This window comes from Streptopelia decaocto, assembly GCF_964273445.1.
Source record: "Streptopelia decaocto genome assembly, chromosome: 1".
NCBI classification, from domain to species: domain Eukaryota; kingdom Metazoa; phylum Chordata; class Aves; order Columbiformes; family Columbidae; genus Streptopelia; species Streptopelia decaocto.
Window position 1 is genome coordinate 195,031,627 of NC_138663.1, and position 13,159 is coordinate 195,044,785.

General features: G+C 40.6%; 1 protein-coding gene across 1 annotated transcript in view; it reads left to right on the forward strand.

The window, feature by feature from the left end:
* Positions 1–1,548: 1,548 nt before the first annotated feature.
* The window catches only part of CWF19L2 (CWF19 like cell cycle control factor 2), a 68,167-nt gene continuing 56,556 nt past the window's right edge, over positions 1,549–13,159 (forward strand). Inside the window, exons 1-5 of the mRNA XM_082043057.1 lie at positions 1,549–1,670; positions 7,767–7,877; positions 8,703–8,822; positions 10,002–10,109; positions 12,433–12,552. Of these exons, the coding sequence (XP_081899183.1) occupies positions 1,587–1,670; positions 7,767–7,877; positions 8,703–8,822; positions 10,002–10,109; positions 12,433–12,552 (543 nt within the window). The 5' untranslated portion in view covers positions 1,549–1,586. The remainder of the gene's footprint in view (positions 1,671–7,766; positions 7,878–8,702; positions 8,823–10,001; positions 10,110–12,432; positions 12,553–13,159) is intronic.

Sequence of the window (13,159 nt, forward strand, 5' to 3'; positions counted from 1 at the left end):
TCCAAAGGACGATATCTCATATGTTTGCTTCACCTGAGATATAGCAGCCCTCTCAAACACTGTTGACCAGCTGCAACTTGTAAGTGCTTGAATGTGCATATTTTTTAATTTCCCGCCTCCCATGCAGGCACATCCCGAGCAGCCAGCATGCTGCCACTACAGAAGCCACAGGGAGGCACGAACACACTGAACCGGCTGCAAACAGGGCAGAAAGTGGCTGGGAGGCCATTGTGTGGGGGACTGCAATGTGGAGCCCTTGGTGCTGTGGGTGTTGGTTTGGCCATGTTTCCCTTGTTCCCTTCCCGTAAATGTTGGTCCAGACAAGGAGGCTGCAGTTCACACAACGTAATTTCAGCCAAGGGGCAGGGTCAAGCCTGGAGGACAGTGTTCCCAGCCCAGGACTTCGTGGTCCTGTCAGTCAAGTGGCACAAGCACCTCCTAAGCTGCTTGTGCCACAACACAATATTTGCTGTGACCTTCACCTGTGAGGTTGTGGAAAGCCTTCCACAATTTGACATCTGCAAGTTTGTGGAGGAGACCAGGCTGAGTGGTGTGGTTGACATGCCTAAGGGATGGGATGCCATCCAGAGGGACCTGGGCAAGCTCAAGAAGTGGGCCCGTGTGAACCTTGTGAGGTTCAACAAGGCCAACTGCAAAGTCCTGAATCTGGGTCCGGGCAACCCCCGATATCAATACAGGCTGAGTGATGAAGAGATTGAGAGCAGCCCTGTGGAGAAGGACCTGGGGTGCTGGTGGATGAAAGATTGGACATCAGCCAGCAATGTGTCCTTGCAGCCCAGAAGGTCAATTGTATTCTGGGTTGCATCAAAAGCAGCGTGGCCAGCAGGTGGAGGGAGGTGATTCTGCCCCTCTGCTCTGCTCTGGTGAGACCCCACCTGGAGTCCTGTGTCCAGCTCTGAAGCCTCAGTACAGGAAAGACATGGACCTGTTGGAGAGGGGCCAGAGGAGCCACAGAAATGATCAGAGGCTGGAACAGCTCTGCTGGGAGGACAGGCTGAGAGAGTTGGGCTGTTCAGTCTGGAGAAGGTTCTGGGAGACCTTATTGAGACCTTTCAGTACTTAAAAGGGACCTATAAGAAAGATGGGGACAGACTTTTTAGCAGGGCCTGTTATGGCAGAACAAAGGGTGATGGTTTTAAACTAAAAGAGAGGAGATTCAGGTCAGACATGAGGAAGAAATCTTTTACAGTGAGAGTGGTGAAACACTGGCCCAGATTGTCCAGAGAGGCGGTAGATGCCCCATCTCTGGAGACATTCCAGGCCTGGCTGGACGGGGCTCTGAGCAACCTGATCTAGTTGAACATGTCCCTGCTCATTGCAGGGGGGTTGGGTTAGGTGACCTTTGAAGCTCCCTTCCAACCCAAACTGTCCTATGATGCTGTGACTCTATGACTTTAGTTTTGAAGTTTTAAACGGTACGATGAGCCAGAACCTCCCCGGCAGGAGCCAGCTCCGCCCCGCCCGCCGTTGCCAGGGACGCCGTTTACGACAGTCTCGCGGCCTCGCCGTACGGCGGGGTTGCTGTACGGTTGCTGCGCGGCGGGTGTTTCCGGTGTGGGCCGGTGATGGCGTCGGGGTTTGAGAGCGAGCGGAGCCTGGCGGCGCGCAGGGAGCAGCGGCAGCGCGAACGGGAGGCGCTGCTGGCGCAGGTGGGGTGCCCGGCCCGGCTCGGCTCGGCCTGGCCTCGCCTCTTCCCGGGAGCCCCTTGGTCCCCTCCTTCCCCCCGGCCGGGCCGGGGCCGGGGCCGGAGCGCTGCTGAGGGCGGCCCTGGCCGTGGGCTCCTGCCCACAGGTTTGGCAGCAGTGGGAGGGGGGGGCTCTGCGGAGGGCCGGTTCTGCCCCGAGAGGGGCTGGGCTGTGGTACCGGGAGGGTCAGAAAGCAACGAGAAACGGTCTTGAGTGACAGCTACCTGAGCTCATGCATTTTGCCACTTGTAGTGGTATCATTCCATCGGTATTTCACTTATTATGTGCTTCTGTGCTTACACCTTTCAAAGAGCTTCAGTCGGTCTTCCTTGCAATTCTCTTCAGATATTTGTGTACATTGATAAGGTGACACCACCCCCACTCCCTGGCCTTCCCTTCACTAGGCCAAACTGTCTCGGCTCTCAGCCTTTCCTTAAGTGACACAGCAAAGGCAACACCTTCTCCACCTCGTTGTCTTCATGGCCTGTCTTTGCTAAAAGAGTCAGGATATCGCATCTGGAATATTGTGTCCAGTTCTGGGCCCCTCAGTTCCAGAAGGACAGGGAACTGCTGGAGAGGGTCCAGTGCAGGGCAACAAAGATGCTGAAGGGAGTGGAACATCTACCTAATGAGGAAAGGCTGAGGGAGCTGGGGCTCTTGAACTTGGAGGAGACTGAAGGGTGACCTCATTAATGTTTATAAATATGTAAAGGGCGAGTGTCATGTGGATAGAGCCAGGCTCTTCTTTGTGACAACCAATGGTAAGACAAGGAGTAATCGGTATAAACTGGAACACAGGAGGTTCCATTTAAATTTGAGAAGAAACTTCTTCTCATTGAGGGTGCCAGAGCACTTTAACAGGCTGCCCAGGGGGGTTGTGGAGTCTCCTACTCTGGAGACATTCAAGACCTGCCTGGACACCTTCCTGTGTAACCTCATCTGGGTGTTCCTGCTCTGGCGGGGAGATTGGACTAGATGAGGTTCCTTCCAACCCCTAACATTCTGTGATTCTGTGATCTCCATTACAGCGCTCCTGTCATGGAGTACTAATAACTTGTAATAACTTGAACACAAGTGGGACAGCCTGTTTTTGTGGAGTCAGGATGTTACTTGCTTGGTTATATCTTGCTGAAGTGTTAGTCAAGAATTAGGAGGCTCCTGCTCACAGATGCTTTGGTAGAGTTGCTGTGACTTGGAGACCTGTGCTAATCCTGGTTAATTTTATTCAAAATTTGCCATGTTTGGTACTTGTGCAGTAAGCTGCTGATTCTTGTTGTAACTTGTAGGTAGAGTGAATGATAAAAGAGTACATGGTGCATCAGTTAGATGACACGACTTGTTTTGAAGTTTAAGGAGTGGGGGATAACTGGAAAGAAAACTGTAAGAGGAAGCCAGGGTATGACAAAATATAAGGTGGTGATGATGGGCTTTTGAGAGAAGGGCCAAAGTAAGCAGCTGTCATATTTTACTGGGAAAAGATATTTTAAGAAAAAAAGTAATGGGAAAATGGCCTGAGTAGCCTGAGGCTTACTTACACTGTAACTTGCAAAACCTAGAGTTGAATAGATGAATAGATATATAGATATATATAGGAGATAAATATATATAGGATATAGCCTATATAGCTGATATATACTAGTACTTCAGATATGTGGTGATATCGTACCATTTAAAAGAGCATTTGATAAAGTGATTAAATATTCTTCATTTAGATTAAGCAATTGATGTTGTTGCCATTAAGTATCACACATCAAGCAATAGTCAGTACTTAGCTAAGTTTGAACTCCCCTTTTTTAATGTTTTACACTGTTCTTAATAAACTCTCTTTTGAATTAAGTTAAAACCAGGTTTTGTCATAAGCACACATGAAAATCTTTCTTTTCATCTGTCCATTCAGGAAAATAAGAAAGCAGAAAACAGACAAATGAATAAAGTTAACCTCCCCTTGAGGGTACTGTCCCTGAAGTTTTATGCAGGAAAAAAGTTGCAAGTGGCAAGTCAGGTGGGAGAGTTTTTTGCTTCCCTGCTTCTTACTGCAGAAGGAAAATCGGTTCTAATTCAAAGAAAACGAAGTATTTCTGAAGTTTCAGAGCTCCTGAAGGTGTTAATCTGTTCATTAAAATATATATAGTTTTGATAATGTCAGTAAGTGAGAACAGATTAATGTCTTAAGTGTATTGACTTCCTCTGCTTTGCTTATGGTTACACTACATGCTGCTACAATGGTAGGACAGAACTGGGAGAGAACTGCTGCAAGGCTTTGTCTTGGTGCATTTTGACTGTCTTGCTTTCAAAGGCAAAAAAAGAAGAGACATGCAGGGACTTTGCATGTGCGGCTTATCTAGTTAAGACAGTTATTTGGTGGCTGCAGTCTTGGAAGCTTCTGCTTTTTGCTTTGGCAAAGACATTTGGGCCGCTGCGTAGGTCTTTGTGTGTGATAATCCAAGAAGTCTGCAGAAATGACTGTACTTCAGCAGTTCGGATTCTGGAAAGATGAGACATTCAGCAAACTCACCTTAAGGAGCTTTAAGTTGTAAAATATTGGCAATTATTAGTCTGTCTTCTGTTCTATAGAGTATGTAGTTGGGGCTAAGATAAAAGGGAACTCTTTCAATCTCATTGTTGGCAGTGAGCAGTCTGAGAGAACCTTAACTATCTCTTCTGAAGTGATTCTCCTCAAATTGCTGAGCTCAGTAGTAGATGTGGGATTAGCTCACTCTTGCAGGTTGAATATATAGTAGATTTTGAAACAGTCATGGAAACAGAATAGATTTCATTAGAACTTTTTACTTTTAAAACTGAATAGAAGAAGTTGCTTCTCATTGATTTTTTTTTTCTTATTTACTGTTTTGTGTTTTTTGCCAGTTATGAACTTATATTTCCTTTGAAGAACCAAAATACTACCCTACTCACTGATTTAGATTTCTCTCTTAAATTTTGGAAACTTACTCTTTTATTTGTGTCCTTCCAACTGCATTGGTAAACCCAGCAGCTGGTAATGTTTATGAAAATGATCAGTAATCAAATAATTAAGTATTGACATACAAATTGTTATTAAGCCCCAGAAATAGCGTCTTGTTTTGATGAAAGCAGTAGTTCATGACATGTTTTAATTTTCAAGTTTAGAACACGAAAATAATCAGATGGGTGTTTTGGTAAGTGCAGGGATGTGTGTTTTTCCTAGATATGAATGCTTTTTTTTGGTTTTGTTTTAAAAAGCTAGCAATAATTCAAATTGAATTATTCCTGCATTTTTACTATAACATGGTATTTCTGTACTTCGGGGTTGCTCTTCTGTTAATTGTTGGTTTTGGTTTTTTTTTCCTCCCCCCCACAGTGCACACTTTTTCTCTTGTTCCTTGTGCTTAAACTGGTAGCCTTGCTGACCTTGCCAGGGGAGCAGCTTGGAAGCTTGACCTGCAGGTGGGATTCAGTTTGTGTCAGGGTTGTCCTTGAAGTGGCTTCCCATGAGACTGGGGTGCAGGGGGTGCTGGGACCGCCCGAGGTGGGGCACAGGGAGGAGAGAATGGGAATGGAGCCCTGCCCTTCAGTGGTAGGTGGCCATCAGAGCAGCTTAGGTCTGTGTTGGATGGTTTTGTCATGCTATTTTGATCTGGTGCTGTGCTGTAGAGTTTCTTCTGAATGCTTGTTGGAGAAAAAGGGAATTTTTCTTCTTTTGGATGGAGAAGTTGACTATTGAATGGTGGTGTTTATAATCTGAAGAACCAGAGGTTGACCGCAGTTAAAGTTGGGAAATTGCATGGTCTCTGTAGTGATACGGAAAATTTTTTCTGGCCTTGGTGAGAGCTGAAATGGTAAAGAGAGTTGGGGTCAGGGAAGAATGTTGGTCAGGGTCTCTGTGGAGGGAGTGTTTTAGCCGCCCTCCCTAGGTGACATCCTTCCATCCCTTCTGGACATCATCTGGGGAACTGTTGTGTAACAGCCTCTCTTTATTGTGTGACCTAGACCTTGGCCATTGGCAGGCTCTTTGATCTTTTCTGCTTCTTCCTGGGTTGGCATGGTGTAATTTTTACAGCTTTTGGTGTTTGTGTCTGCAGTATATTACAGGCTGTTTGGAACAAGTTTTATTCTTCATTTAGCAGATCCTGTTGTCAGTAACCATGCAGGCTGGCCTTAATGACCTGCCTAATGAAAACCAGAAAACACTTTTCCCTGAACTTGGTTTCCTTCCTCATTCAGATGGGGCTGTGAAATCCAAGACCCTTTGGCCTGCTTGTGGGAAAGACTAGAAAGTTTGGCACTGTTCACCTTGGCAAATATTGCTAACACAGAGCTGTAGAATAATTACTGTTTTTATTGTACCTTACCAACAGACCTTTCAGAGTGCTTTACCAGCATTATTCTTCACCTTGTGCTTGTTGCAAAGGAGACTATGAGCAACTTTATTAGGGTGTCGCAGGAGTACGTAATGTAGCAGTATGCTTGTCCTTCTTGACTGGTTGTTGCTTGTAATGGTCCTCTGTGTTTGTGTGTAGCATGCAGTCATTTGCCTAATTATTGCATTACTTTGAAATAGAGGTATTTCAGAATTGTAGCATCCTGTATTTATGGAGAAGAAAACTTAAAAATATTGCAGTGGTGACCTAAAATGTACCTACTGTTAAGTATTCATTTGTAAAGGGGAAAGGAGAAATTGTTGGATTTTATTTTGGCATCAGAAAATATTAATAAACTTTAATGTGAATTAATTGCTTGAACTCTTGTGGTTTGGGAGATGTGAACCTATTAGAGTTGGCCTTCATAGCACAGAATATCAAATCTGACAAGGGATTTAACTAGTTTTTCTTTCTTTTCTACAATTTATAGGATCTAGTAAGCCCTGTGTCATTATTAAAGACAAGTAGAATAGAAAGGTAAGTTTTGAAGCTAAGAGAGTAGTGTAGACACATTTCCTCCTCCCTGCCTTGAAATGATTGTGTGTGTATGTGTGAGGGGAAAGCATTCACCAAGAATAAAATGAATATTGTGATTTGATGGTAGAAGGAGCTAGACAGTTTTTAGAAAGGATCAGAGGGTTTCGCTGCTAAATTTCTCATGGTAAAATGATAATTTACGTGAAAATACTTATTTCGTCTTTTTTTTAAATGCCTAGGCAGCTTTTTATTTTACACTCAGAAATTGTTAAGAATTTTCTGTATTTTGTGTCTTCATCTAAGATGCATTTGTATCTGTCTTTCTTTTTAACAGTCTGGTGGTATTGCCACTACAGGTTCATCTTGCACAGCCCTGTTTCATTTAGTATTCAGGAGACAACAGTCTGCAGTTTGATGATGGTTTCTGCTCATTCTTTGTTCTGAATATGTATTTGTATAATTCAGCCAAAATGATGATCCATGTTTTTTATTGGGATCACGTGTCTCAATTACCCAAATACTTGCCTGTGTTTTTCCTGTTTATTCTTAGATCTAATAAAAAGTATAAAAGCTCCTTTTGTATCTTATTTATAATGTTAACTTCATTTTCTGCAATGTATATTTGTAACTTTGTTAATATGAAGGAAATAGTAATTTTATGTAAAATATACTTGTTATTATGGAGAAAGGAAAGAGGCTGAATCTTCTTAGAGAGGCACAGAGCATATTAAGTGAAGACATGTTGGCATGTTGATCTGGCTTAGCCTTTATTTGAGGTGTTTATAGGTTTGTGTGCCCAAGAGCTGCTCAGGGGATGGAAGGGAACTGTTGACTCCAGCTGCTGGTCTTTCTCAACCAGAAGTGAAATGGGGAATGCAGAAAACTTATTTTCCCAGGCTAAATCTTGGCAACATGTTTCATGTTTACTTGTCGAGCAAACAAGTTAGGAGTCAGGTTTTTTTGCCTTTTTCCCTCATCTAGAACTTTATTTGAGTTCCCTGTATATCCACAGTTTCATCTCTGTCCAATTATAAGCTTAAGTTTTGTGTAGTCCTCTAAAAATAAAAGTTCTCAAGCACAGATCTCAGCATTGTGTATGGTTTTGTCAGTGTGGCTTACAAAGGTGTGTCTGTAAGCAAATGCTACTGAACACTGCCTGGTTATTTTTCTTCTCTGTTTGTCTTAGGCCAAGATTAGTTATGAAAAGGAGCAGAGACATAAGCTGCTAAAGCATCTACGAGGTGAAGATACGTGGCTGCTTCCTGATGTGAACGAACGTGTGGAACAACTGGAAAAGGTGATGGAACTGTAAATCATTGAATGGTGGTGTTAGCTTTACAGCATGTTTGTATAATTAGAAGGCTTTGAGGGCTTTAAGATGATCTTTAAAAAACTCCCGATTTCTGAATTCTTCATGCTTAGATGTTAGCTTTTTTTTAGGTGGAAATAATCGTTTACTCACAAAGAGGAAAAATTTCTATCATTCAATTCCAGCTTTAATTTCTACCAAGTGTAGAAGAGCAAGAGTTGCCAGAGAAGAATAGTCCCATGGGAAGAGATCTGGAGCATCCGTCGTTTCATAGCTGTCCTGTTTGTGGTCATTCACAGGAGGAGCCTTAATGGAACCTCTGAATATTGAGTCCGTCTAGTGTAGAAATCTGTGCAGATATTTCAACAAAGGACAGATGTGTCTTGATGATGCAGTGATTCCAGAGGCAATAGATTTGACTGAAATAAATGTAGTGTAGAAGATATTCTTATGTATAGTTATAATGCCTTAGTTCCAGTGAGAAAGATTTTGAGGGAGGAAGAGAAGTTGATGATGGATGTGAGGCATGCCCTCCCACTGTCCCCCTGTTCCCCCAACAGGAGAGAGAAAGGGTAGTAGAACTAGGGACATGGCTTAGAGGTGGAATTGTCAGTGGTAGGTTAATGGTTGGACACAATGATCTTAAAGGTATTTTCCAACAAAGATGATTCTATGGTTCTATAAAATGCAGCAATATCCAGCTGTGTGTGTTTTACCTTTTTCAGTGTGGTATGGTAAGTAGATCGAGATTGTTTTTTCTTGTATGTGAGTGATGGGGTTTACTGGATCTCATTTACAAACATTTACTTGTAGGAACATTCTGTGCACAAAAAAAAGAAAAAGGATAAGCATTCAAAAAAAGCGAAGAAAGAAAAGAAGAAAAATAAGAAACAAAAATCTGAAAAGAAGGATGACTTGGTTGATAGTTCTTCGGTAAGTATAAAAACTTTCAAATGTTTCACATGAAATTTTTAAAACTTGTACAGTTTCATTCTCTGTGGGTACACATGGTTAATAAAATTAAGGCTCATTCTTAACCATTTTCTATTGGGAAAAACTGGTAGAGTTTGTCTTTTTTTAACATATTTAATCAGTTTAAAAGATGCTCTTAGGTGAGTGCTTGTGAATTTTATAATATTTAAATCACTCATCAGGAACTAAGGGATTTATAGTTTTTCAGCAGAGAGAAACTGAAATCTTCAGCCGTGGAAACTCCCAACAACATGGGAGTTGTACGTGGTTCTGAAGGAAGGCTCAAACTTGCGCATTTGCATCTGTAAACAAATGCCTCCTTTTTTTTTTTTTAACTTTATTTTCAGAGATTCTCTTTATTGAGTGAAGGAACATGCAGTATGATGAGATTTATTTTCCAGGAACTGATATTCGAGGTGAACTATGCTTTTTAGTGTAGGAAGTAACCTAAGGCACAAATGTCCCACATGTCCCATGAGAGTCATCAAAACCCCTCATATCACGTCAGTGAGTACTGCGTTACAATACAGTCCTGGCTGATGCCTTTGATCCAAAGTCTGTTCTTCCCATGACGGGTTCATGTAAACAGCAAAGAAACTGTTCAGTGGAGTCCTATGGGCTTCAAGGGTAAAATCTCAGTACAGTGTTCGCAGGTGCAAGTGTAGGAAGTTGGATATGAAAATAGGAGGAGATAGCATGTACAGTGCTTTATCTTATACTGTTACTGATTTCACTTTTTTAATATAAAACATACTTATTATTGAATTTAGATTTTTAAAATTTTGTTTTTGTAATACCATAAAAGCAATTGGTTTTGGTTTTATTCTGACAGTTTTAACTGTAACAGTTTTAACTTTAGCAGTGTTATGCTAATAAACTGCCAGTATAAACTAGTATTACATGCTGTGATGTGCTCGTGAAGTATGGTAGAATGTTTTGATCATGAAGGAACAATCTTCTGTGGGAATATCAATATTCTATTTTTATTATAATTATTTTAAAATAATAAACAATACTATATTAGTAATGCTAATCAGGATCAATTTCGATGATCAATATACTTGGTAAGTATGGCCTTTTATCAACATAAAAGTGTGTTAAGGGGCTATTAATATTCTTCATGTTAAACTCTGTTTTTAGGATTCTTCAGTTGAATGGGTTGAGTCAAATGTGTCACAGTCAGATAACACAGAAAAAGCTTGGAAGGTCAACAAGCAATCAGATGCTGTGGAAGAACCCTCCCTACAGGTGAGCAGTTTGATAAATACTCCAGAAATAAATTTAGCATGACCCAATGTGAAATCTGCTTACATTTCTTTACAGCTCTTTTGCAATGTGTTGAACAAAACTTATTTTACAGACAAATGTCTTTGTTTAGCTTCTCTACCTAATAGTTGCTTAGCATTTAACAAGGCACTACACTTAAAGTTGCCCAGCACCAATTCCTTTCATCATATTTTAAAGGTCTAGCATCTTAGCTTCATTTTCTTGAAGAGGTCAACTTAAAGACCTTGACTAGGCATGTTATTTTTTCCAGCATAATTTTGGTGACTATTCTGCAGTTGAAAGAATTTTTACTTCTGTGGTGCTTGAAAAGATATAAGAAAAAGAGGTGTAGAACTTTTCAGCACCAATATTTATGGAATCAGAGTCTCTTTTGATCTTCTTAGGTGAATTATATGACCAGTAAGCAGTGTTTATTCTGGAAAATTGAGTTATTCTGAAATGAACCACTGTGATTTTAGTAAAATAAATGTAGTCATATATCACAACATTCTCAGTTGACTGAAAATGATGATTTTTAGTTTAATGTCTAATTCCACTCCTGAAAAACTCTGTTTCTTGTTCTGAATTTGCACATCTTTTTAAGAGAAATAAAAAGGATCTCTGAATCATATCTGTCTTACTGGAAAACTATAAAGTAGTGAGATATAAATCCTTATGTATGTCATGATAACTTATACTGCAAAGTCATTTTTTTTCCAAGCATTTATTTTATAATCTCTTCCCTGGGCTTGTCTATTTTTGCATGAAGAGAGTGCTTTTGAAAGGAATTTCATGGTCATCCCTGTTCTTTTTTTTGTATTTTGACTCACATTATGAAGAAGTCTTGGAGCATCTACATCCATTTCCTGTTGAATTTAAATTAATTTAAATGTTCTCAAAGTGCACCTGAGTTGCTCCATGGGACCAGTGTTGGACTAGTCCAGTGTGCTTACTCAAAAAAATCCAAACATCAACAAGAAAATCAAAACCAACCAAGCAGAAACAAAAAAAGCCCCAAACCACAGATCTGAAGCCTGTATAGAAGACAGAGTCAGGCTCTCTTCAGTGGTTCTCAGTGACATGGCCAGAGGCAACAGGCACAAACTGACGCACCGGAGTTTTCTCTCTGGACATCATGAAACAGTGTTTTACTATGAGGGTGACCATGCCCTGGCACATGTTACCTGGAGAGCTTGTGGAATCTCCCTCCTTCGATGTATCTGTGAGCTATGTGGTCCTGGGCAGCTGGCTCCAGGTGGCCCTGCTGGAGCAGGGGGTTGGACCAGACGACCTGCAGAGGTCCCGTGCACATCCGCTTCTCTTGATTCATGTTGCTTACTAATGTGGACATAGTACTTTTGAAGCATTTGAAGATGGATTGTTTTTTATGTCTGTCTCTTTGCTAGACGAGATCTGAGAAGTAGAATGTTGTGTGTCACCTCTGGAACTGTCTGGTGTGTTGCCTAATGTAATTTCTAGATAACAGAGAAAGTATGACATATAGCATCTATTCAGATTGACAACTCAGACTTGAACTCTGCTGAAGAGATGAAGAATCTTCTGCAAGGACATGTTTCAAAATAAGTGTAATCTTGTTATTTTGGTTGCTATTCTATCCACAGAAGTGTTCCAAATACTTGTTTCTACAGAGTAGTTGTTTATAATGTGTGTATCACTGGTTTCTTTTTGAGGCTTCAGGTTTTGTGTGTATAAAGGTAGTAGGTATATCGAGGCTTTTTAAATGCTGCTTTTCTTTAGAGAGTAGTCCTTACTTTTAACTTGTCCTTGGCTGGCTTAGGTCTTGTAAATGCAGTTTTTTTACCTGTTATTTTGGGTATGGTATGTGGAATTTAGATGTGTAACTTAAATTTGAGGGTGAAGTTAGTGCCTAGATATGAGCTTGCTCAGTTACTGATTGCAGATTCTATATCCACTAGAAGACATGTAAGAGGCCATGAAGTCAGAATGAGCAAGATGAATAGGAATTAGTCTAGATGTACAGTGTTTGTTTAAACAAATAATAGGCAGTCGTTCATATGTTTACTATTATCTTACATTATGAAGATGTATTTCAGATTATGGAAAGACATTTATGAAATTTATTTGTGTAAATAAATATTTAAAAGTTGAAAGATTTAGGCTCTTAAAATCATATTTGCTTTTGATCGAAGTATTTCGTATTTGTTTGTAAAACCTATCAGTTTATTGAAAGTAACATTTGTCGGTAGTTGCACTGGTTTGATTTGTACCTAAGCCATGTTTTTGCTGAAAGCATGAACACTGATTCTTTGTGTTTACTTTAAAGAGAGAAGAATGGATGAATTTAGACTTCATGTCATTGAAAACGACATCAGCAGCAGCTGTCAAAGGTGAAAGACACAAAGAAAAAATACTGGAACGACAGAAAGCTCAAGAACGTGAGCAGGTAGGATAAATTAATATAGAATTTTTTTCTGCATCTTACTGAATTTTGTGTGATGAATGAACCAATGGCGTAAGTCATAAACCAAATACATGAGTCTTTTGTATATTTTTTAAACCAATGCCTGATGTATTGTGTGGTAGTGATTTTAATTAAATTGATCAGTTATTTATTCTGTATGGGATGGGAAGGGTTCATACAGCTGATGTGCAGACAAAAGTCTTTAAAGTATCTTCTAGCCAGTTTTGTTAGTTCTGTTTGTTAGTTCTGTAATATTTGAAGTTCTTCATTAATAACAATGATGGACTGTTCGTCTGGCCTTCTTCCCCATGGTGCATGTGAAAGGAGAACTGTTGTTTTGTGGGATAAAAGCTTGCCTAAGTTACTGTGTTAAAGTGTAGGGTGCTGAGACTTGTTTTTTCCTGAAGAAAGAATTCAGAGCAGTTGCTGTGCCTTTCATGGTGCAGTTGTGCATGAACTCCTGGGTGGATCAGAATCAGACTGGGGAAGAAGCTGCTGTCTTTAAATTAGTTCTGTTTACATACAGTTGCTGGTTGCTTCATTTGCTCATTCATCTCCTTGAATGCAAGGTAATCTGATCAGAAAACAC